Below are 21,212 nucleotides of genomic sequence, written 5' to 3' on the forward strand. Positions count from 1 at the left end.
AAAACAATGAAAATCAGTAGTTACTAGTGCTAATATTTATAGTCACTGACGATGAAACAAACACAATTTTAAGGCTTTAATTTTATCGGAACCTACCCCGCGAGGTAGGTACAATGATCATTCTCCCATTACAGAGTAAGGAACTGAGGCATGTGATTCTGCCCTGTCCAAGCACACACGTGACACTGGGGTGGGTGATAAGCCACGCTCAGGACATACTTTTCTGAGGTAGGTATAGCAAGTTTAGCCTGGTTTCAGGCCCAGCAGTTCCGGGGATGGCTTCTGAGACCTCGATCACAGCCGAGCAGGTGCATCAGTCAGAATCCCAGCAGCAAAGAGATGGCACATTCAAATGTGGTCACTGAAGAGCATTTAAAAAAGGAACTACTGGGTGGGTGCGGCGGCTCACACCTGTAAGCCCAGCACTTGGGAAGGCTGAGGTGGGTGGATTGCCTGAGCTCAGGAGTTTGAGACAAGCCTGAGCCAGAGCGAGACCTCATCTCTAAAAATAGCTGGGCGTTGTGGCAGGTGCATGTAGTCCCAGCTACTCGGGAGGCTGAGTTAAGAGAATCACTTGAGCCCAAGAGTTTGAGGCTGCTGTGAGCTGTGACACCCCAGCACTCTACCAAGGGTGACAAAATGAGACTCTGTCTCAAAAAAAAAAAAAAAAAAGGGACTATTGGAGCAAGGTTAAGGGAACCCAGAGGAGATGGTACTGCACCCTAGGCTAGGAACGTGTGGGAGCTGCTACAGCTGAAAAGCCTAAAGGGGCAAAGGAGTGGATGCCAGAGCCAGAAAGAAAATTAATAAAGCTCTAATAAAGAATTAATAAGAGGGGCCACTGGATAGGAGCTGTGGCCGCTGGTGGGGACACAGCCAGCCCATGGTGACCCAGCAGGGGACACGGCTGAAGGATAGATACCCTGGCCTCCCTCTCTCCCCCCATCCTCTTGGCCACATCCAGTTGGAAGCCAGAGGCAAAAGCACTCCCAGCGCAGTCCACAGAGGTCAGGACAGAAAGTGGAGAGTGAGCTGGAGAGGGAATGGAAAATATTCAGCCCAGAAATTCCGCTCTGGGCCAGTGGTCCCTCGGCAGCTTCCAGGGCAGGGCAGCTCCTTCCCAGGCCAGCTCTGCAGCCTTATTCCAGGACACCTGCTGCAGTGGTTGCCTGCAGCCTTCTAGGAAGCAGGGATCACATCATTTCCTGCATTTGATTCCCTTCCGCTCCAAACAGCTAACGTGGTTCTAGTCGTCTGCAACTGACTCCCAATTAATACCCAATTTGTTATCAGAAACTGCAAGAACATATTCCCTAGGTGGGGAACCTGGGATTGGTTACTTGTTCTGTTTGATTTAAAGGCAGCAGGAACCCACTAGCCATTAGAGAATGGAGTTCTAATAGATGACAGCATACGATGGCAAAATAATTACCTGTAATCACTCAGAGTAAGTGCCTAGTAAATTCCCAGCTTTGGCAGGCTGAGTTGTGTGGGTTATCCAAGGACTGAGGGGTTGGGAGGGCTGCTCTTTATCATCACACAAAGAGTTTAAAACAAGGAAAGAACAGTCGCAGGGCTTTAAATTCTCAATGTAAGCTATGCTTAGAGCACAGGGAGTCCCATGATAGGCCTGTAAGAATCTCTTGTCTCTTGGGGCTGCAGGGCTGATGGAGCTGGAAATCAGATGCAGAATCTCATCCCATCTGGTGTGGAATTACTCACCAAGCCTTCTATGTGAAAGGCAGGGCATTGTTTAGGGGAAGAAAGGGACCCTAAGAATTAGAATAGTAACATACATTAAGTCCAAGCATCACACGCCCTAGTTAAGAATCCTCACAGCAAAAAAATAACAACAATAAAAAATAAATAATAAATAAAAATAATAGCTGGGGAAAAAAAGCATCAAGGGCATGGATGGAGGCAAGGAAATTTCTGCAGCCAATTTTGCAAAAAAATGCACCACAACAGGGATGGCAGCTGTAACAGGAAGGAGGGCCAGAACCAAACACAGGATGGTCTAGTCACAGGGATGCTGGGCTGTGGGTAAGGTCGTCCTGGAGTCCTTAGGATGGAAACAGATAGGCAGCCTCCAAAGAGCTACTCAGTACAAGACAGAAGATACCTAGGGCAGTTCAACAGAGGCCTGAATTGCAGCACCGTGACAGAGGGTCACAGCACCAAACCCAGTTCCAGACCTGGGACAGCTCACCCTCCCCGACTGACAAGGGTTCCCATATGGGTTATTCACCTGCAGGGGCACACCTGCTCCTGATTCACAGCTGGGGAAGTGAAGACACTTGTGGGAAAGCCCAAATGGGTGTGTCTTGAGTGCCCTGATCCCACCAAAATTGTACAAGCAAAAGCAAAACCTCAGTGACGGGGCACGGCTGCTGCTTCCGCTTGTGCAGAAGGCAGATGGAATCTGGAAATTATAATCAGTGGGGTTCCAATCACAGCTGCCGCTCCAAAAGTGATTTCTCTGCTAAAGCAAATCAGTAGAACCTTTGATTTCCTATATAGAGCTCTTGAACTAGTGAATGCATTTCTCTCTAGAAATGTTCACCCGGGAGGAAGGGCAATACACTATCATGCCTCAAGGCTCCATAAACTCTCTGGTAGAGGACTATAACGATTAACTACCGCATTTCCTCCCTTGCTGTGTTACACACACGGACACCTACATATGCATCAAGACACCTGGGGCCAGACCACCCTTTGCTGCGGGGAGGATCCCTGTCCTGTGCTTGGGAGGACATTGTACAGAGACCCTGGCCTCAACCTGCCACATGCCGGGAGCACCTTGTCACTGAGTCATGATAACCTCTCTTGTCTCCAGACACCATTAAAGGTCAGAGGGCCAGAATCATCTCCGGCTGAGGATGGCTGATTGAAGGAGGAAGGGTTGAATTTTTGCTAAAGGACCAGGTTAATGAGTTCATCAGCAGTCAGAGTGACAAAGCTGGATCCAAACTCAAGCATCTCTCCGGGGCCTGGATTCTTGTCAGCCACAGCTTGTAATTCTTACTTTCAGTTTGTTTCCAGCATTGCTACCTTTTCTCTCCAGACTAGTCCTCCTGGCGTAGTCACAGTCTGAAGATCATTTAGCAAAGTTTGATGCATCTGAAGACGCCCACGACTTCTGTCCACGAGGGTTTACAACAGGGTCAGCATGGAACACAAGAAGGTTGGGCCACCACCTCGGCCGCACAGGGACCCCTTCCTTATCCCAGACTTAAGAGCAGTATGCAAAGTTGTGCGACTTCACATCCCAGTCCCTGCAGCAAGATTTTTATCTGGCCTGTGCTCCTGGCACTATCCTTGTCCCTGTAAGGCTTGGCACCAGGGGGATGGGGGCAGACTCGCCCTGGTGGCTCTGCTTCTCTCTTTTCCCCATGGTCCCACCCAGCCACCCCCTGCCTCAGCAGAAGCCCCTTCCCTGCCTGACTGCACGCTCACAGGCAGCAGGGCTGTGTGGAATAGCTCAGCCCCGCACCCAGCCCTGGTTGCCACCACTAGTGACCACTAACACACAAAAGGTACAAACAGCAGCCAAACAAAGACAGAGGCAGCCGTGTGCTCACGAGTTCTTTATTGGAATAAATAACAGCTCATCATGACACAGGCCACATCTTCTAACCACCACTCCTGCTTAGGAAGCTGGCCTCAGGCAGCGTGCTCAGAAGAAGCACTTGCTTCCTGCAGTGGGCTGGGTCGGCCCGGCCAACAGCACAGACAGGGTTTTAGTGGCTTTTATTTACTATCCAGAAAGCCAAAGGAAACACTGCTTAAAACAATTAAAAAAGAGTAAACTATCAGTATACAAACTGGGAAGGGGAAGGGTTCAGCTGCTGTAATACAAAACTGTTCTTCGTGACTTCCACTGGGCTCTGGCTTCTGCACTTGCAAAATACTGTCAAGGGAAAGCAAAGCTGAAAGAGGATTCCCCAAAGCCACTGGGTGGATCCAGAGCATGTCACACAGAGAAGGACAAAGGGCATGTACTCCACGGCCCTTGCCTAACCGTCCGCTCGGGCCTTGTCGACTTCCTGCTGCCATGGCTGCTGGCCCTCACGGGGCTCCTGACTCTCTGGTAGAGGACTATAATGATTAACTACCGCATTTCCTCCCTTGCTGTGTTACACACACGGACACCTACATGTGTATCAAGACACCTGGGCCAGACACAAAGGACCTTGCCTTTCCTTAGCTCCCAGGCACCAGGGCCCCTCTCCAGAGAAGAACAATTCACTGAAAAGTGGTGTAGGGTAAGGAGGAAGGGTCCAGAACTTCCCTGAACTAAGCACCAAGGGCTTTGTGTCAGGAGCAGCTCACACTCTGAGCCTCAGATCCTGTCAGTCATCCTCCCCAACCCACTGGAGATGGAGGACTGACCCCAAGGGAAGAAAAAAGGAGTGACTCACAGCAGAGCAGCCCCTGAACTGCCTTGGCACTGGCCCTGGATGCATCCGTCCCGACCATGCTGTGAGTTTGGCTTCAAACAGACCGAGGAGGGGCAAGAATGAGACATGTCCAGCCCATGAGGACTTTCACAGGCGTGCAAAAGGCACCCTCACATCTCCGAACCAATTTGAAAAGAATTTGGACAAAAGATCACATCCAAATCAGGCACCGGTAGTCTCAGCTACTTGGGAGGCTCACTTGAGCCTAGGAGTTGAAGGCTGCAGTGAGCTGTGATCATGCCGCTGCACTCCAGCCTGGGCCACAGGGCAAGATCACTTCTCTGTAATACAAGAGATCACATCCTCTGCTGGAGTCGTGGCCTTCAACAGTCCCTGCTGTGAAGCAGGAGTGCCTGTGCATACTCTGCTGTGGGTCAGTCCTCCATCCCCAGTGGGTCCCATTGGGGCTTAATAATCCCACAGATTGATTATTCCTTTCATTGTTCTATTTGAAACACAGAAGAGCGTGGTGCAGGCACAAGGCTGGGCTGGAGCTGGTGGATGGGGCTAAGACCACCCGAGAACCTGAAGTGCCAACCCCCACCCCTACCCTCGTGGTAACCTTCTCCTCCCCTTCAATGGCATGGAACGGGTGGGAACTGCCCATTTTGGCAGTGAATCTGGGGCTGTGTTTGTTTCAAATCCTGGCACCCCAGGGATGGGGGGACCCTCACCAAGCCCACCTGTGAACAAGGCAGGGCAGATCCGACTTCTCCAGCTCAAGGTTACTGTGATTCTGTGCCTGTAATGCAGGCAGCACGGAACGTTCCAGTCCCGGATATTCTGTCAGTGTGGCTCTTTAATGTCACTGCATCCCGCAGGAGATGCTGTAATGCTGTTTTAATTATTTCTTTCTCCTGCTGGGAAACCACCTCCATCAAAACGGCTATTCTGAACCCATCCCCAGCCTGGCAACAACCAGAACTGAGGGAGTATATTAAACTGTTTTCTGAAACTTTAGTGTTGGCACTCAATTTAATATTAACAACTTATTCAAAAGCTCTGATCAGGCTGGGGCATGGTGGCTCATGCCTATAATCCTAGCACTCTAGGTCAAAACGGGAGGATGCCTTAAGCTCAGGAGTTCAAGACCAACCTGAGCAAGAGTGAGACCCTGTCTCTACTAAAAAAATAGAAAAAATTAGCCAGGCATTGTGGTGGATGCCTATAGTCCCTGCTACTCAGGAGGCTGAGGCAGGAGGATAGCTTGAACCCAGGAATTTGAGGTTGCTCCAATGCACTCCAGCCTGGGGCAGTAGAGTGAGACTCTGTCTCAAATACAATAAGAAAAAAAAAACCCCTCTGATCTACAGCAAGAAGGTGAAAATCTGGAAGATTAGAAAGGGCCCCATCTCAGGGAAGGAGGTCCCTTTGCAGTAGGTGACCCAGGCAGTTGGTGGGTCGTCAACCCAAGCCAGAGTCAGGCTGCAGTGGAGTTTGCTATGGTGTAGAACCCAAGACCCGGAAGCCAGCCCAGAACGTGCAGCTGGTGGGATCCTCATTTCTCTCCAGAGCCCAGGGAAGAGAAGAGTGAACAGCCCATAAACTAGTGACCAGCATTTCCTTTAATAGGGTGCCTTAAAGGGAGATGCCATCAGGGCCCCAGGAAGAGTGAGATGAACACCTTATACGTGCCCCCCCATTTACATGCTGAGGCTCCCACAATGTGACTGCATTTGGAGCTGGGGCCTTTACAGAGGTCATTATGTTTAAACGAGTCATTAGTGTGAGCCCTCACCCAACAGGGCTGTGTCCTCGTACGGAGGCGACTAGGACACAGGCACACACAGAGGGGTGACCGTGAGGACACAGGAGAAGGTGGCCGTCTGCAAGCCATGGAGACAGGCCCCAGATGCAGCCAGCCCAGCCGACACCTTGATCTCGGCCTTCCCGCCTCTAGGACCGAACTGTTGGGTCTGTAGCACTCTGTCACGGCAGCCGAAGCGAACTCATGCAGCCACTTTCTTAAGTTTCTAAAAATGCACCCAACCCCGAGCAGGGCCTCTGAGATGGCAGGCTCTGGCATCAGCTGTCTCGAGTAGCACGTTCAGAGCCAACACCACACCCAGTCCCCTCAGCCGAGCGAGAAACAAAGACAGGCCCTCTGTTCTTTCCTGGACTATGGCAGCTGGGCTGTCCCGGGTCTTGTTCTTTGTGCAAAAGCCAAATTAAAACAACATTGAGTGGCCAAGGAGGAGGGGCAATGTGAGTGTGTGGGGGATGCTCACATCACACCTAAAGCTTCTGGGACCGTAACGTTCTTTAAACTAGAAAACTCTTTTACTAAAAAGGCCTTGCCGCCAAGCAAAGCCCAGCCCAGGAGACTCTCCGAGAGCGGCTGGGGTCGCCGGGGAGCAGGGTCATCCTGTGAAGCTGCTGGTGTGTTTCTGGGCACCTGTGATGGCCAACTGCTCTGTCAGACGGAACACAGGGTGGCCCTCAATTGGCGGAGGGTTGGGATTTGGGCATTTTTCCTTTTCATCTTCTGGTCGAGGCAGACAAGACCTGACTCAGCATCATGGAAGGAGGCTAGGTGAGGCCTCAAACACGAGCACTGGTGTTTGGAGCCCTGAGTCTCAGAGGCCTCGCCTGCTGTAAGTGCCCAGAGAGGAGAGGAACAACAAACAAGGGGGACAAAGGAAATTAACCAAGGAAAGGCAGAGTGGGGTGGCAATCACGCGGCCTGGACTAGAAGCCTGGGGTGCCTCCCTGGGAGGGCACAGGGCACAGATGGGTGCTGCTTCTCTTGCTGGGAGACTGTCCCCACTGCTGTCTCCCCATCACTCGACGTTCTTGTACTTGGTGAACAGGTTGTAAAGAACCCTCAGGGTGGATTTGAGGTCCAAATTCACCACATCTGCAGAGGGAAACAGAGAGACCATTGGCAGATGACAGAATGCACCCCGGTCCCTGCAGAGGCCCACTTGTCCTCCTGTAAGGGCTGCCAGAAGCTGCACTCCTAGCCCTAGACCTCAAGCTGGCATGTCCACAGCAGAGCACTTCTGTCTACCGACTGATCGCCACCACATCCAGGACACCCGAGGTGGCGCCGTCCATCCCCGGATACATAGGCTGCTGCAACAGCCCCCAGCCCAGGCCACCACACCCCAAGGGGACAAGTGCCCAGGACAGCCCCTCTGGGATTTGTGTCAGGTCATGTCCAGGGCCTGGGGTGGGGTGATGGCCAGCAACAGTTATGGGGGACCAAATAACCAAGTAACATTAATGGACCCGACAGTTCTCTCAGGGGCCCTGTGAGCCTGGACCTCTGTCCTTGGTGGGAAGGGGACCTTCTCAGGAGGTGGGCACCTAGCTGTTCTCACCTGCTCTGTGACCTCAGATAAATGACTTCGATGATATGGGGCCCAGCCCTGCTGGAGCAGCTGATGCTAAAGGCCCCTTGTACCCTGACTCCCTGGGGCTTGAAGGCAAACACACACGGTGGTCCCCATGCCTAGCCCTGCAGGTGACTGAGCAAGAACTGGGATCTCACAGAGGGAGCCTGTGAAGAGGCCACCATGAACCAGTGACTGTGCTCACCACTGGCTGCAGCGTCCAGACTCTCACTTGGCCTTATTGGACTGGCACAACTTCCTTTCCTTCCCTCCCATTTTGCAAAGATGATGACATGACCCACAGCGAGGAAGTGATGGACCACAGTGTACCATCAGACCAAAACTGAAACTGAACTCATGTCAGCAGGGTGAGGATATGCCCCAGCACTGTGGGTGACCCCAGGCCTGAGGGTCCAGCCCAGCTCCTCCAGCCACACAGTGCAGACAGCAGAAGAGGGAGGGCAGGGGCCATGGAGCAGGAGGCCACCCAGGGTGCAGAAGCTCTCAGAGGTGTACAGCCTTGCAGTGGGTTCACAGGGAGACCAGAGTGGTGGCCCAGCTACTGGCATCCCCTATCAGCAGCTCCCAGGTCTAAACTTGGAGAATGTCAAGACCCTTACTAAAGAAACAGAACACAACTTTCCCAAGGCCAACCACAGCCACCACTAGACAGCTGTGCCCAAGGACAGGAATCCCATTCTGTGACCCTGTAAACCTCAGCCCCTCCCCAGGTGGAACATGGGTCCTGCTGTGCTCCCAAAATACCAGCCCCTGTCCAAACTTCTAGTGAACGACAAGGCCCTCTCCCAGCAAAGGGACCCTGTGGGGCAGTGTCAGGACCTCCACTGGGGTCTCTCCAAGGCTCCCTCCCAGGGGACGGGACCTGACTGACCATCAGGCCGGCTTAGCCCTCACAGCCCCCCACTCAAATCCACCCTTGTCCAGCAGGAGCCTGACTCAGAGGGGGATGTCAGGGAGGCCTCGGCTCAGTGCCCATTCTCCATGTCATTCTCATGTCTCTGGCCTCCTAATTCTTATCCTTAGCTGGGTGTGAATAACAAAGGGAAAGAGATTTCAGCCACTGCATCACCACAAAATCTAAAAGCCTAACAGAGACCTCTCACAAGTTCCTGCGCTTGGCTCCTGGCCCAGGGCTGGACCACTGAAGGCGCTAATGAACACAGCAGGGCAGCCTGGCCCCTTGCCTGGGCTGGCTGGAGGCCCTGGGACATCCAAGGGACCGGCCCCAGAGGCACAGGACTTGCCACACGCCCTGGGCCAGCCATCTGCCTCTGGCCTATTTCCATCCTGCACGGTGGGTTCCCGAAGTGCCACGCTGCAGTGATGAGCATGAAACACAAACCCAGCCTGAGGGGCAAAACCCTTCCTTGGGGCCGGCCTGGCAGAAGAGATCCTGGCCTCTGGACAGGCCACTGCCTCACTACGCAAAAGAGGAGAAAGGTCCAGGGCTCTCTCGGCCCACCCCATGCTGCAGCAGGGCCTGGGACTCTAGGATAGAGGACACCAAAGGAAACCCCAGTCAGGCTGAGAAGCCATAGTGAACCTGAGCCAGGACTACTCCCCATGTATGTGGCCCCAACAGACACTAAGGCTGAGTTGACAGCAGTAAAGCCAGCAGGGACCCAGCATGGTCTGGTGAGCAGGACCCTCTCCCAGTGCTCACAGGAGTGACTCACATGATCCCACCCCAGCAACCCACAAGGGAGGCAGAGGCAGGTGCCACTGTCACTCCTCTGTGCAGCCTCAGGGAGCCAGGCACAGAAAGGCAAAGTAAGCCACCCCAGCATGCACAGCGAGAAGGTGTGGCAGAGCGTTTGACCTTCTCAACCACTCCCATATGTCCCCCTTACAGCAGCAATAAGTCTATGAGACCCAGGCTGGCTGGACTGTGCAGGGGACACCTTACCTCACTCCCTCACTGACGCTCCCCACCCGACACTGCTGGGCAGGTATGGGCCAGGCACTGTTCTCAGCACTAGGCACACAGGGGGCAATGCCCTGTCTCCCAGGGGTTCATTCTGGAGGACAGAGGGACAATAAGGAATTCACAGCCACACGTGTGATGGGAGAGGAGGGTGTGGAGTCACAGGTGAACTCCTAAGAGGGGTGGAGAGGCAGAACAGGCAGCCAGGGGCCTGAGGCTTGGACAGGCGGGGAGGACAGAATTCTCTAGCTACTCTGGAGACCTGGCAGATCCCACCGCTGAGCAGACCCCAGCAGGGGGTGTGGGAGCATCACAGCCTCCCTGATCTTACACCACCATGCGGGTACCCATGGGTGCTAAACCACGGTGTCCGGGTTCTGTGGGGCCCCCCTGTGTGGCCAGGGTTTGATGGAGGCCAAGAGATTTCTTCCTGCTGGATTTGTCAGAGCCTTTAGTCTCCTGTCTACCCTGCGGGACAGCAGGGGCTAACGGACAGCACTGGGCACACCCCAAGCCCGACTGCCCCAAGCACCTAGTGACAAGCTCTCTCAGGGATTCTGACGCTCACTCGGGTTATTCCAGCATAGGTAACATAACAAGAGCCAGGTAGGGACGGGGAGGTGAGCCCTCACCCTGGCTCTGCTGGTCTCTCCCGACAGTTCAGAGCATGGAGCTGCCAAGCCCCTGCTCCCGAGCACTGCCCCTCACTGAGCATCAGGGAATCTGAAACCCGACATTCATTACATTTCAGTAAGCCTCTAACATCATCTCAAGGCACGAAATGGCATTTCCATCCTGAGTGCCCAACTGGAGAGGCACTTCATCCTGAGGTCTGTGGGCGGAGGCCACATCCTTCCAAGTCAAGTTGTTATTAAGGAGCCAGCACTGCCAGCTCTGCCACCAAGGTTCTACTTGTCCCCAAATGCAGAGATCAAACATCTGGGGTTAGCAGAATGCCTATCCGAGAGACGACACATCCAACCTTCCAGTCACTACTAAGACCTGCTTTGCTTCCCTTCCCAGAGGGGCCCAGAGTCGGGGCATTACCTTCAGGGCGAGCTTTGGGCTTCTTGAGGCCTCCATCCAGCATCAGCTCAAAGGCAAAGGACACATTGTGGACCTGCCAAAGAAAAAGAGTCCACATCGGGGTCCAGCAGCTGTCCCCTCCCCAAGCCCACCCACTACCCACTGCCCATGGGCAGCAAGTGTGGCCTAGACTGAGCCTTTGCAATGGTAATGTCCACAAAAACCCAGTGAGCACTGGGCAGGGCACAGGGCGGGCAGAGAGAGTGGAGGAGTCTGCAAGGGCCACACATCTTTACCAGATCATTCTTCTCCACCCACCCACCCACAATCTGGGGCTGAGAGATGGAAATGAAAGTCCACACCCTGCCCTCAAGGACTCATGGCCACCAAGAGCCTGCTCTGCTCCAGACACATGATGATAAGTGGCAAGGACCCCATTTTACAGATGACAAAACTGAGGCTCAGAGAGACTGAGTTCCTTGGAGAGGCACTAGCCCTGGGCACTGCTGCACATACAGAGCTGTGTGTGCCTGGCAGGGCGTGGCTGGGCCATCAGTGAAGCTGTCTCTGCAGCACACGGGGAGCTTCCAGGCACAGGGGTGCCCTGGCCCTGGGCAGGCCCTGTGGACCCTGACAGATCTTAAGTCAAATTGATGGCAGCCACAAGGGTCAGCCTGCAGGGGCTCAGTCCTGCTACATGGCACCAAAAGGCAGACACATCCCCACCTTGCCTGGCTTCTCCCTGAATTAAAGGGTCTCCTACCACTCAGCCCCCAAGGATGCTTGAAGCTTTAGTCTGCTAATGACAGCTGAAGAGATTTAAAGTAAGAGACTTCACAGCTGTGTTTAAAGTCCACTTAACTTTGGGAGGCCAAGGCAGGTGGACTGCTTGAGCTCAGGAGTTGGAGACCAGCCTGAGCAAGAGCAAGACCCTCTAAAAATAGCTGGGGTGGAGTTTGAGGTTGCTGTGAGCTATGACACCACGACATTCTACCCAGGGTGACCAAGTGAGACTCTGTCTCAAAAAACAAAACCAACAAAACAAAACAAAAATAAAGTCCACTCAGGTCAGAGAGATGTAAGTGATTTGTCCAATCACCGCCAGCCACCCACCTGCTGTGAGCAAAGAGTAGATGTCAGAGTCAAAAAGGGCTTCGGGGCTCTTAGAAATCACATAACTGTTCAACAGTAACATTTTCTTTTCTTTTCTTTTTTTCTCTTTCTTTCTTTTTTTATTAAATCATAGCTGTGTACATTAATGCAATCATGGGGTACCATGTACTGGTTTTATATACAATTTGAAATTTTTTCATCAAACTGGTTAACATAGCCTTCCTGGCATTTTCTTTTCTTTTTTTTTTTTTGTAATATGAATTTTGGGGGGCAAGACATGATTGCAAGAGGGACTTAACCTAACAATTGCAATCAGTGTAACCTGGCTTATGTACCCTCAATGAATCCCCAACAATAAAAAAAAAACAGTAACATTTTCATGATGTCAGGGTAAATGAATCAGAAACACAGACAATTTTACATGAGATACAATGTAATAATTAGCCAAGTAAAAGATGCTGAGCAGATGCTGAGCAAAATGACCCTCAATTAGTCAAACCCACCACGCTGGAAAGTAGCTTGGGGGGCTCTGGCCAAGCTGCCATGGCTTGTGCTCGAAGAGGCAAAGTAGACAATGGCCTGCCGGCACCAACTGTGAGCCGGCAGGCTCAGAACAGGGTCACGGCCCGGGGGAGTGGGGCGGTGGGGCTTGGAATGACCAGATGGAGGCTCCAGGCTCCTCGAGAGGCCAACCTGGAAACTGCTAATGGGAATACCGGATGCCACGTCAGACACCCCAACATACGTGAGTGGGGAGGGCTGGGAAGGCAAGGAAGTGGGGGCAGAGTGCCAAGTGCAGACCAACTAACGGTTGCTGGGCACCCAGCACAGGACCAGCCGATTCGGCAGGGCCTGCTTCCCCTCGTGGCCCTGTACCCAGTGGGCACAATCCCCCTTCCCAGAGAAGGGTTTGGGCTGAGAAAAGCCAGGCTGTCTGTGCTCTGAAAAGCCACAGGCTCAAAGACATGGAGCTGGGACCCAAACACACGTTAAGTCTGGACCTGGCACCCGAGCCCGCTCTTCAAGCACCCCCCGCCCCCAAGTCCCTACTCGCTGACCACCACCACCACCTAAACAGCCTAACCCAGTCGCGCACGCTTGCCGTGCACACAGGCTTCAAGCAGAGCAGCAGACAGGACAGCAGAGAGTGAGGACTGGCCAGTGCCTTCCCCAGCGTGACGCTTAGTCGGCACCAGTTTGAAGCCGCCTCCGAAGGCCTCTTCTGCGCCTTCTCCAAGCCTGAAGGATCCTTTCCCCAAGCACAGGGAGGTGACAGGCAGAGGCAACGGGATGAGTCGAGGGCACCCAGGAGGACACCCTGAGCAGGCACCAAATTCAGGCCCCCGCCCACAAGACAGCAGTTCGGGGGGAGCCCCTTAGAGCCCCCCACGACCACCCCTGCAGCTACTCAGCTGCATGGTCATTGGTTTGGAGGGAGATGTTCCTCCCACTTTCCTCTCAGTTGGAGGAAATGCCAGAAAGGAAATTACCGCCCTCCTGTGCTCCATGTCTATCGGGGCCATGCCTCCTCCACCCGTAATCCTCCACGCCCTGGCAGAGAAGCTTCCCGAGCCCAGGGCCCTGGACAGGGCAGGCGGACAGCACACAGCCCCAGACGAGGCCGGAGCCCACCCTCCCTGACCGGGACTTCCGCGAAGGCCCCTAGGCCAGTGGGGACCAGGCTACACATCCAAGCCCACTCAGGCCAGCACCCAGGGAGGGCACCCTGAGATCCTTTCTCTCTGTCATGTGAGAAAAAAACAGTTCTGGGGTAGGAGTGGACTCTTCCTCTCTGCCCTTGCTGGCCATGTGGCCTCAGGCTGTTCTCTCAGCCTTTCTGAGATTCCCTTTCCCTTTCAAGGGAATTAGCTGAGGTGATAGAGGGGAAATCACCTTGAAACAGCAAAGCCCTTTCTAGTATCTCCTTCCAGGCCTGACTGCCACTTCTACAGGGCACACTCCACTCCACAGACAGCCAGGTCTGCAGTATCTCACAGAAAACAGCCAGCGGGCGTGAGGTGCTTGCGGCCAGCACAGAGTGAGGCTCAAACAGTGGCTTTAAAACAAAATGCCAAGGGTCGTGCCCACAGACCTGAGATAGCTCCCAGGGGCCGTTCACTTGTCAGCAAGAAACTACAGGGTCAGAGCCATCCAATCTCATTAAAAAAAAAAAAAAAGTCTAACTCAATTGTTTAAAAACAAGTGGTCACCGTGCCCAGGGACAGGAGCTCATGATGTAACCCCAGCTTTGTCCCCTGAAGCTCAGTCCCTTCCCCAGGGCGTGGGGCTGCTGCAAAGATGCCAAGGCAGAGGCCCCCACAGGCAATATGAGTAACGGTGCTGCCACCATCCATCTGGGGGCAATGCCCAGCGTGCGGGTGCTGGGCCCACCCTGAAGTGGGTCAGTCCTCCACTGTGGGGACCACCACCTTCCTGGGGGTCGTGAGGACTAGGAGGTAGATGATAACCATCCCAGGCTCTACTGTCTGAGGGGGAAGGAAGAGAGTGCAGGGCTGGGGTTAGTTGAGGCTGGGGAGGGGACCACCAGCATCCACAGGCCCTCCCTGAGGAGGGAGAGGTCCGGCTGCCCACAGAGCCACAGCAGACCTCCCCTCTGCCAGGTGAAGGGGAATAGGGCGTGCTGCTTCCTGTACCCTAAAATAGCAATAGCCTTCCCACCCTCACTCTATTCAGAGAAGAAGGCAGTGACTCAGGCCTTCTCGCCCCTCCAGGCCAGGGCAGTAGCTTACAAAGATTTTCATCCTCGTTTCAAAGGGAGAAAGGCAGGGCCCAGGAGAAGCCACCTCTCCCATTTGTACAAAGCCTTGTCTTGTAGAGAAACCAGTTCTAGCCCTCCTGGCTAAACCCACTGCTCTTGCTAGCATTTTCTTATCGGTTTGAACAAAGCAAAGGTAACTCCAAAAATGATGGCTCTGCAATCAGCCGTGCTGGGGCCTGGAAATGCAGGAACGTCTTCCATGAATTGCCTGTCATCTCATTCCCAGAACGACAGCGAGGCACCCACGTTCCCGTTAAATTCTGCTCGCTCCCTCTGTGCAAGCACTCTCTCCATTCAGCATGGACTCCGTCGTGCCAAGACCTCTCTAATCTGTGCTGATTCCATCTCAGCAGGCAAGACAGGAACAACATTTGGCTACAAGCAAACAGACCGCGAGATGCCAGAGTGGGCAGATTGGTAAACACTGCCCTGCTTTCTGCTGCTTCCCTGGCTGCTGCTGCCGGCTTCCACTGTCTGCCTCCCTGACTCACGGGTCTAGCACTTTGGGAAAATAAAATGACAGATGCCTGTGAGTCCACAGCAATACAGCCGTCCATGGCCAAGTTTCTGACAGCGAAGCACTAAGTGCTGCCACAGAGGCTTAATGTGGGAGGCCAGAGACCGGAGGCAGACAGCAGAGATGGTGGCACAGGGTGGTGGGGTGGCCCAGGTTTAAAGAACTGACTCAAACAATCCTATTTGGGAAATGTTCCTAACAAAACAACCCACAGGAATGAAAAAAAGTAGAAAAACAAGAAAAAAAATATATATGTACATAGTCAAGAAGATTCTTCATTGTTTGAGTAGGGAAAAAAACAAATAAATTCAAGACGACTGCCTAAAAGTGGAGAACAGGAAGATGCCGGTGACAGAACTGCTCCTTGGCACTTTGTGCCACCGCTGAAGCCCGTGCAAAATCAGGGAAAACCAAGGTGACAGGTCTGTGGCAGAACGAGGGGTTTGCGGTTCCACTGACATTTGATCCTATTTACTAAAAACTATACAGTCCCATGCAAGAGACCCCAAAGAGGACGTGCCCAACAGGACTTTGTCTTTGGTTGGTTTGTTTCTTTGTTTGTTTGTTTTGAGACAGAGTCTCGCTTTGTCACCCTGGGTAGTTTGGCGTCATAGCTTGCAGCCACCTCAAACTCGGGCTCGAGTGACCCTCTTGCCTCAGCCTCCTGACTAGCTAGGACTACAGGCTCCCACCACAACGCTCAGCTTGTTTCTCTATTTTTAGTAAAGACGGGGTCTCACTGTTGCTCAGGCTGGTCTCAAACACCAGAGCTCAAGGGATCCACCCAGCTCAGCCTCCCAGAGTGCTGCGATTGCAGGGGTCAGCCAGGGCGCCGGCCCCCAACAGAACTTGGATGTGGCGGGTCCTGCCAACAAGTTTCTTTCTTTTTGTACTGACAGTTACATCTAATTACAATATCGCTTGTGCAATTCTTATTTTATGAAGAATGCAGCTGGGCTGCACCAAGAGCTGTGGGCATACTCTACTCCACGTCCCAGTGAGTATTTCTGGGGCCACTACCAAGCACAGAGACTGCGCACACACCTTCTGATCAAAGCTGTCCGGGGTCAGGAAGAAGTGGTGCAGGGGCACGAAGTAGTCTTCCAGCAGGCCCATGAGCAAGACCAGGTACACGCCGTCTGCAAACTGCGGAGAAACGTTTGGTGAAGTTTCTGGGCAGTGTGTGGGGCGGGGCTGGGTGTGATATTTAGCCATCCACCCCTCCTTTCACTGTAGCCAAGAGAACCTGGGGTCTAGGGAGCCACCTGGGTGTGAGGAGACCCGGCTCCTAACGCACAAGCAGCAGAAGTGGTCCCAGCACAGGGCCCCGGAGAGACGGAGCAGGAGGGGGCGCGGATGGGGTCTGTGCATGTGCCTCAGCTGCTGTGACTGGGACAGCACTGGCTCCCACCGCTCAGAGCTGTTGTGGGGGTCCCACAAACGGCTGGGCAGGGGGCTCCCAGCACACAGTGAGCACTCAGTGTCAGCCGTGGGCGTGACAGGCTCATGACCTGCAGGCTGCATGTGGGACTGGTGGGCAGTACCTTTCCCTCCCACCAGAGGCAGCTATTTAAATTAAACGGTTCTGTTTGAACATTGCTGAGTTATCTATCCTTTCTTATTGTGATTTTTAATACACACAACACAAAATTTACCACCATGACCATTTTTAACTGTGCCGTTCAGTGGCACCGAGCACACTCACTGCTGTGCCACCATCACCACCATCCGCCTCCAGGACGTTTGTCTTCCCAGGCAACTCTGCGCCCGTGGGCGCCACCTCCTCCCCTCCCCTGCATCCAACTGCAGGCTCCAGCTCCAGGCACCGGCTCCTCTGGGGAGCCCATGTAAGTGAAGTCCCACCATTTGTCTTCTTCTGTCTGGTTTATGTTGATTTTTCTTTGTAATTCATTTTTAACTCATTAATTAAATGATGGTAAAATATCCATAACATGAAATTCACCACCTTCCCCACTTCTAAGCGCACAGTTGGCCACGCTAATCGCATTCATTTTATTGCACGACCAGACTCTAAAACTCTTTGATTGGAATTTTGTAAAGAACCAAAATATAAAGTTCAGCTTCTTAGTCACACTCTCCATAATTCAAATGCTCAGCAGCCACCCGTGGCCAGTGGCTGCCGTCCTGGACAGCACAGCTAGAGAACATTTCCATCACAGAAGACAGTTCCACTGGTCAGCACCAGTCTAGAAGATTCCCAGGCAGGGCAACTGGACAGATGGGAAAGGCTTCCTGAGACTGGCAGCTCACATAACACGCGTATGAAGAAGGGAGGGCGTCTCGTTAAAAATAACAGCGGGGGTGGGGGTGGGGGGTGGGGTGGGGGCTGGGCGAGGTGGCTCACGCCTGTAATCCCAGCATTCTGGCAGGCAGAGGTGGGAGGATCCCTTGAGCTCAGGAGCTCCAGACCAGCCTGAGCAAGAGTGAGACCCCCATCTCTACTAAAAATAGAAAAACTAGTGGGGGGTTGTGGTGGGTGCCTGTACACCCATCTCCTCAGGAGGCTGAAGCAGGAGGATCACTTGAGCCCAGAAGTTTGAGGTTGCTTGAGCTATGATGCCACAGCACTCTACTGAGGGTGATAGAGTAAGACTTTGTCTCAAAAGAACAAACAAACAAAAAAACAGAGGCAGCAGGTTCTCCATCATCCCAAGCAGCCCTTGATTGTACCTGAAGGTGCAAGGTGAGAATCACAAATGCCCAGTGTTGAAGCCCTGCCCCCTGGAAGGGGAGCCCAGCTAGAGAACATCAAGCAGCTGTGAGTAGGTCGCCAGCCCCCAGGGGCCCCATGCCGTGTCTGGGCCTGGACTTGGTCAGCCGGCGGAGGAGTGACACCAAGCCTGCCCGCCACACACCTCAGGCTCCCTCAGCATGAAGCAGCCACCTCCTCCTCTCTTTAAGGAAATCAGAGAGGATGTTTTTTAATGTACGTGTGTCTTAACACAGAGGCTTGATGATGAAGGCGCCCTGGTGGAGCACACTGGCATCTTCCTCCAGAAGGATGTTGGGCTGGTGCCCAAAGTGACCCGTGATGGCCAGTGCATACAGCTGTGGGGACTTGCTTCTAGGGATCCAGAAGTCGATGGCTCACACCACACGCCCCGTCACGCCAGGGTCTTGCCTCTTGTCACAGCGTCTTACCCACCCAAGTACACCAGGTGGGAAAGACAGCAGGTGGAGAGGAAAGTGCAGGACACACACACACACACACCACACACCATGCACACACAGACTCCAGCTATACACCACACGCACGTGCGCACACACACACCACACCACACACCCCATGCATACAGACTCCAGCTATACATCACACACACACACACACACCACGCACCCCATGCACACACAGACTCCAGCTATACATCACACACACACACACCACGCACCCCATGCACACACGGACTCCAGCTATACATCACACACACACACACACACACACACACCACACACCCCATGCATATAGACTCCAGCTATACATCACACACACACACACCACGCACCCCATGCACACACAGACTCCAGCTATACACCACACACACACACACCACACACCCCATGCACACACAGACTCCAGCTATACACCACACACACACACACCACACACACCCCATGCACACACAGACTCCAGCTATACATCACACACACACACACACCACACACCATGCACACACAGACTCCAGCTATACACCACACGTGCACACACACACACACACCACACACACACAAGACTCCAGCTATACACCACACACACACCACGCACCCCATGCACACACAGACTCCAACTATACACCGCGCACCCCATGCACACACAGACTCCAGCTATACACCACACACACTCTAATGGGATTTGAACCTGGGCTGCTCTGACTCCCAGAGTATCAAGAATTTAATGATTTATAGTCTTTAGAAATGGCATAAATTATTTATAAAAACATCGAATTCCTTTGCAAGAAAAGAAAGAAAATTCTCTGCATTTCTGTGGCAAGTGATCTTTTCTGGTGGACCACTGACAATTTAAGAGTCTGTAGAATGGGATGACAGAAAAAGATTGAAGGTGTTAAGTAAATAAAGATAAACGTGAATTTAAGCTTAGTGTCACAATGCAAGATGCTCTGGCTGCCGACGTGCTGGCCTCTCTGGGAAGTGCCGGTGGGGACCTTGGCGGGGATGTGAGAAATGTCTGCACACAGTTCTGCACACACCCCACACAGCACCAGCATCCTGGCAGCATCCAACCTTCCTGGCCCTCAAAGGGTGTGGCACAGCCCCAGCTCTGCCGGCTCTACCTCCGGGCTCTGGCTGACCAGGCTGCTGTGCAGAGAGAGCAGAAACGCCCGTCCTGGGTGCTGGTTTCACCGAGTCCAGAGCAGCTTCCAACAGCAGGCTGTCACACACCTCCTAGTGAGTGACAACAGACAGACTAAACAAAAGAAAAAGGACAGACAGAAACACACACGCAGATACACACATGTACAAAAAGATGCCCACAATATGTTCAGTAACAAAAAACACATCATAGAAGAGCTGACCGTATGGGCCACTGTCCTTCAAAAAAGAAACACATTTATGCATAGAAAATATCTAGAAAAACACCCATGTGCCCATTAACTGTAGTTGGTTACCTCTAAGAGTTTGTCTGGGAAAGACTCTAGCAAAGAAGAAAGGAGAAATTTCAACTTTTTACCCAGTCTACTTCCAGACTACTAATGTACCAAACAGCAGATAATCAGAGGCTAAACGTGCAACACTGGGAAACTGCTAAAAATTTTCAATGTGTTTGCAAACAATGCACACATAAATATACACATTAAAAACGGACCGTGAGGCTTTCAAACACAGTCCCACGCCGTCCGCGATTGGCTGTGTCAAACCCTCCGTGCAGTTATTACCGGATGATGGGATTACAGATGATTTTATTTGTTTTGCTTATCTGCATTTTCAGACATTTCTACAATGAACCTGAATTACTTTTTTTAATTAGAAAAGCAAATGAGAAAAGTTAAAGTAAGAGAAAGGAGGGAAGGCAATCGCCCTGGGGTTTAAGAAGGATCAGCTGTGCATCCGAGACATCGGCACGAAGAACCCGAAAGATTCCAAATTCCGGCACCCAGCTAATCCTGGGGAAATTACATTTTGTCTTTAATGCTTGCTGAGTGCTCAAAAACACATTTTCTTTCTTTTTTTTTTTTTTTTTTTTTGTAGAGACAGAGTCTCACTTTACTGCCCTCGGTAGAGTGCCGTGGCCTCACACAGCTCACAGCAACCTCCAACTCCTGGGCTTAAGCGATTCTCTTGCCTCAGCCTCCCGAGTAGCTGGGACTACAGGTGCCCGCCACAACACCTGGCTATTTTTTTGGTTGCAGTTTGGCCGGGGCCGGGTTTGAACCCACCACCCTCAGTATATGGGGCCGGCGCCCTATCAACTGAGCCACAGGTGGCGCCCTCAAAAACACATTTTCATGAGGCTGCTTTAGCTGTGAGTGGGGGTCAGGGGTGGGGGTACGCTTGACATACACATCGCAAAAGAAATAATTGGTACATCCTCCCCCTGGAGGCACATTTTACCAAGCATTTGCCAGCCACAGCGCTGAGTGTGAGAGCTGCAATAGAGAGCAGTAGCAGAGGAAGACAGAACATTCTGGACCTGCATGTGCAAAGGCCCTGTGGTAGGGTGGAGTGGAGCCTCAGAGAACTATGCCTCCAAAAAGAGATATGTTGGGGTCCTAACTCCCAGGACCTGCGACGGTGACCTTATTTGGAGATAGGGTTTTCACGGACGTAATCAGGCTGAAATTCAGTCTTTAGGGCTCTAATCTGACATGACAGTGTTCTTATAAAAAAGGTGAAACTTGGATGGACAGACACACACACAGGAGAAATCCACGTGAAAGTGAAGGCAGGGATTGGAGGGATGCGTCTACGTGCCAAGAAACACCAAAGATGGCCAGCAAAACAGAAACGCTCAGAAAAAAGCCTGGAACTGATTCTCCCTCCCTCACAGCCTTGGAAGGAA

At 52.7% G+C, this 21,212-nt stretch overlaps 1 protein-coding gene across 9 annotated transcripts in view; it reads right to left on the minus strand.

Moving 5' to 3' along the window:
* Positions 1–3,576: 3,576 nt before the first annotated feature.
* The window catches only part of PARVB (parvin beta), a 96,833-nt gene continuing 79,197 nt past the window's right edge, over positions 3,577–21,212 (minus strand). For 6 of the 9 annotated variants that reach the window (XM_053584561.1, XM_053584565.1, XM_053584559.1 and 3 more), the window contains one exon: positions 17,524–19,597. In XM_053584561.1, the coding sequence (XP_053440536.1) occupies positions 19,295–19,597 (303 nt within the window). In that variant the 3' untranslated portion in view covers positions 17,524–19,294. Of the gene's footprint in view, positions 7,318–10,787; positions 10,861–16,219; positions 16,322–17,523; positions 19,598–21,212 lie in introns of those variants that run through there. The other 3 variants (XM_053584560.1, XM_053584558.1, XM_053584557.1) reach the window with 1 other exon arrangement.

Source organism: Nycticebus coucang, chromosome 3 (genome assembly GCF_027406575.1).
Source record: "Nycticebus coucang isolate mNycCou1 chromosome 3, mNycCou1.pri, whole genome shotgun sequence".
Taxonomy (NCBI): Eukaryota; Metazoa; Chordata; class Mammalia; order Primates; family Lorisidae; genus Nycticebus; species Nycticebus coucang.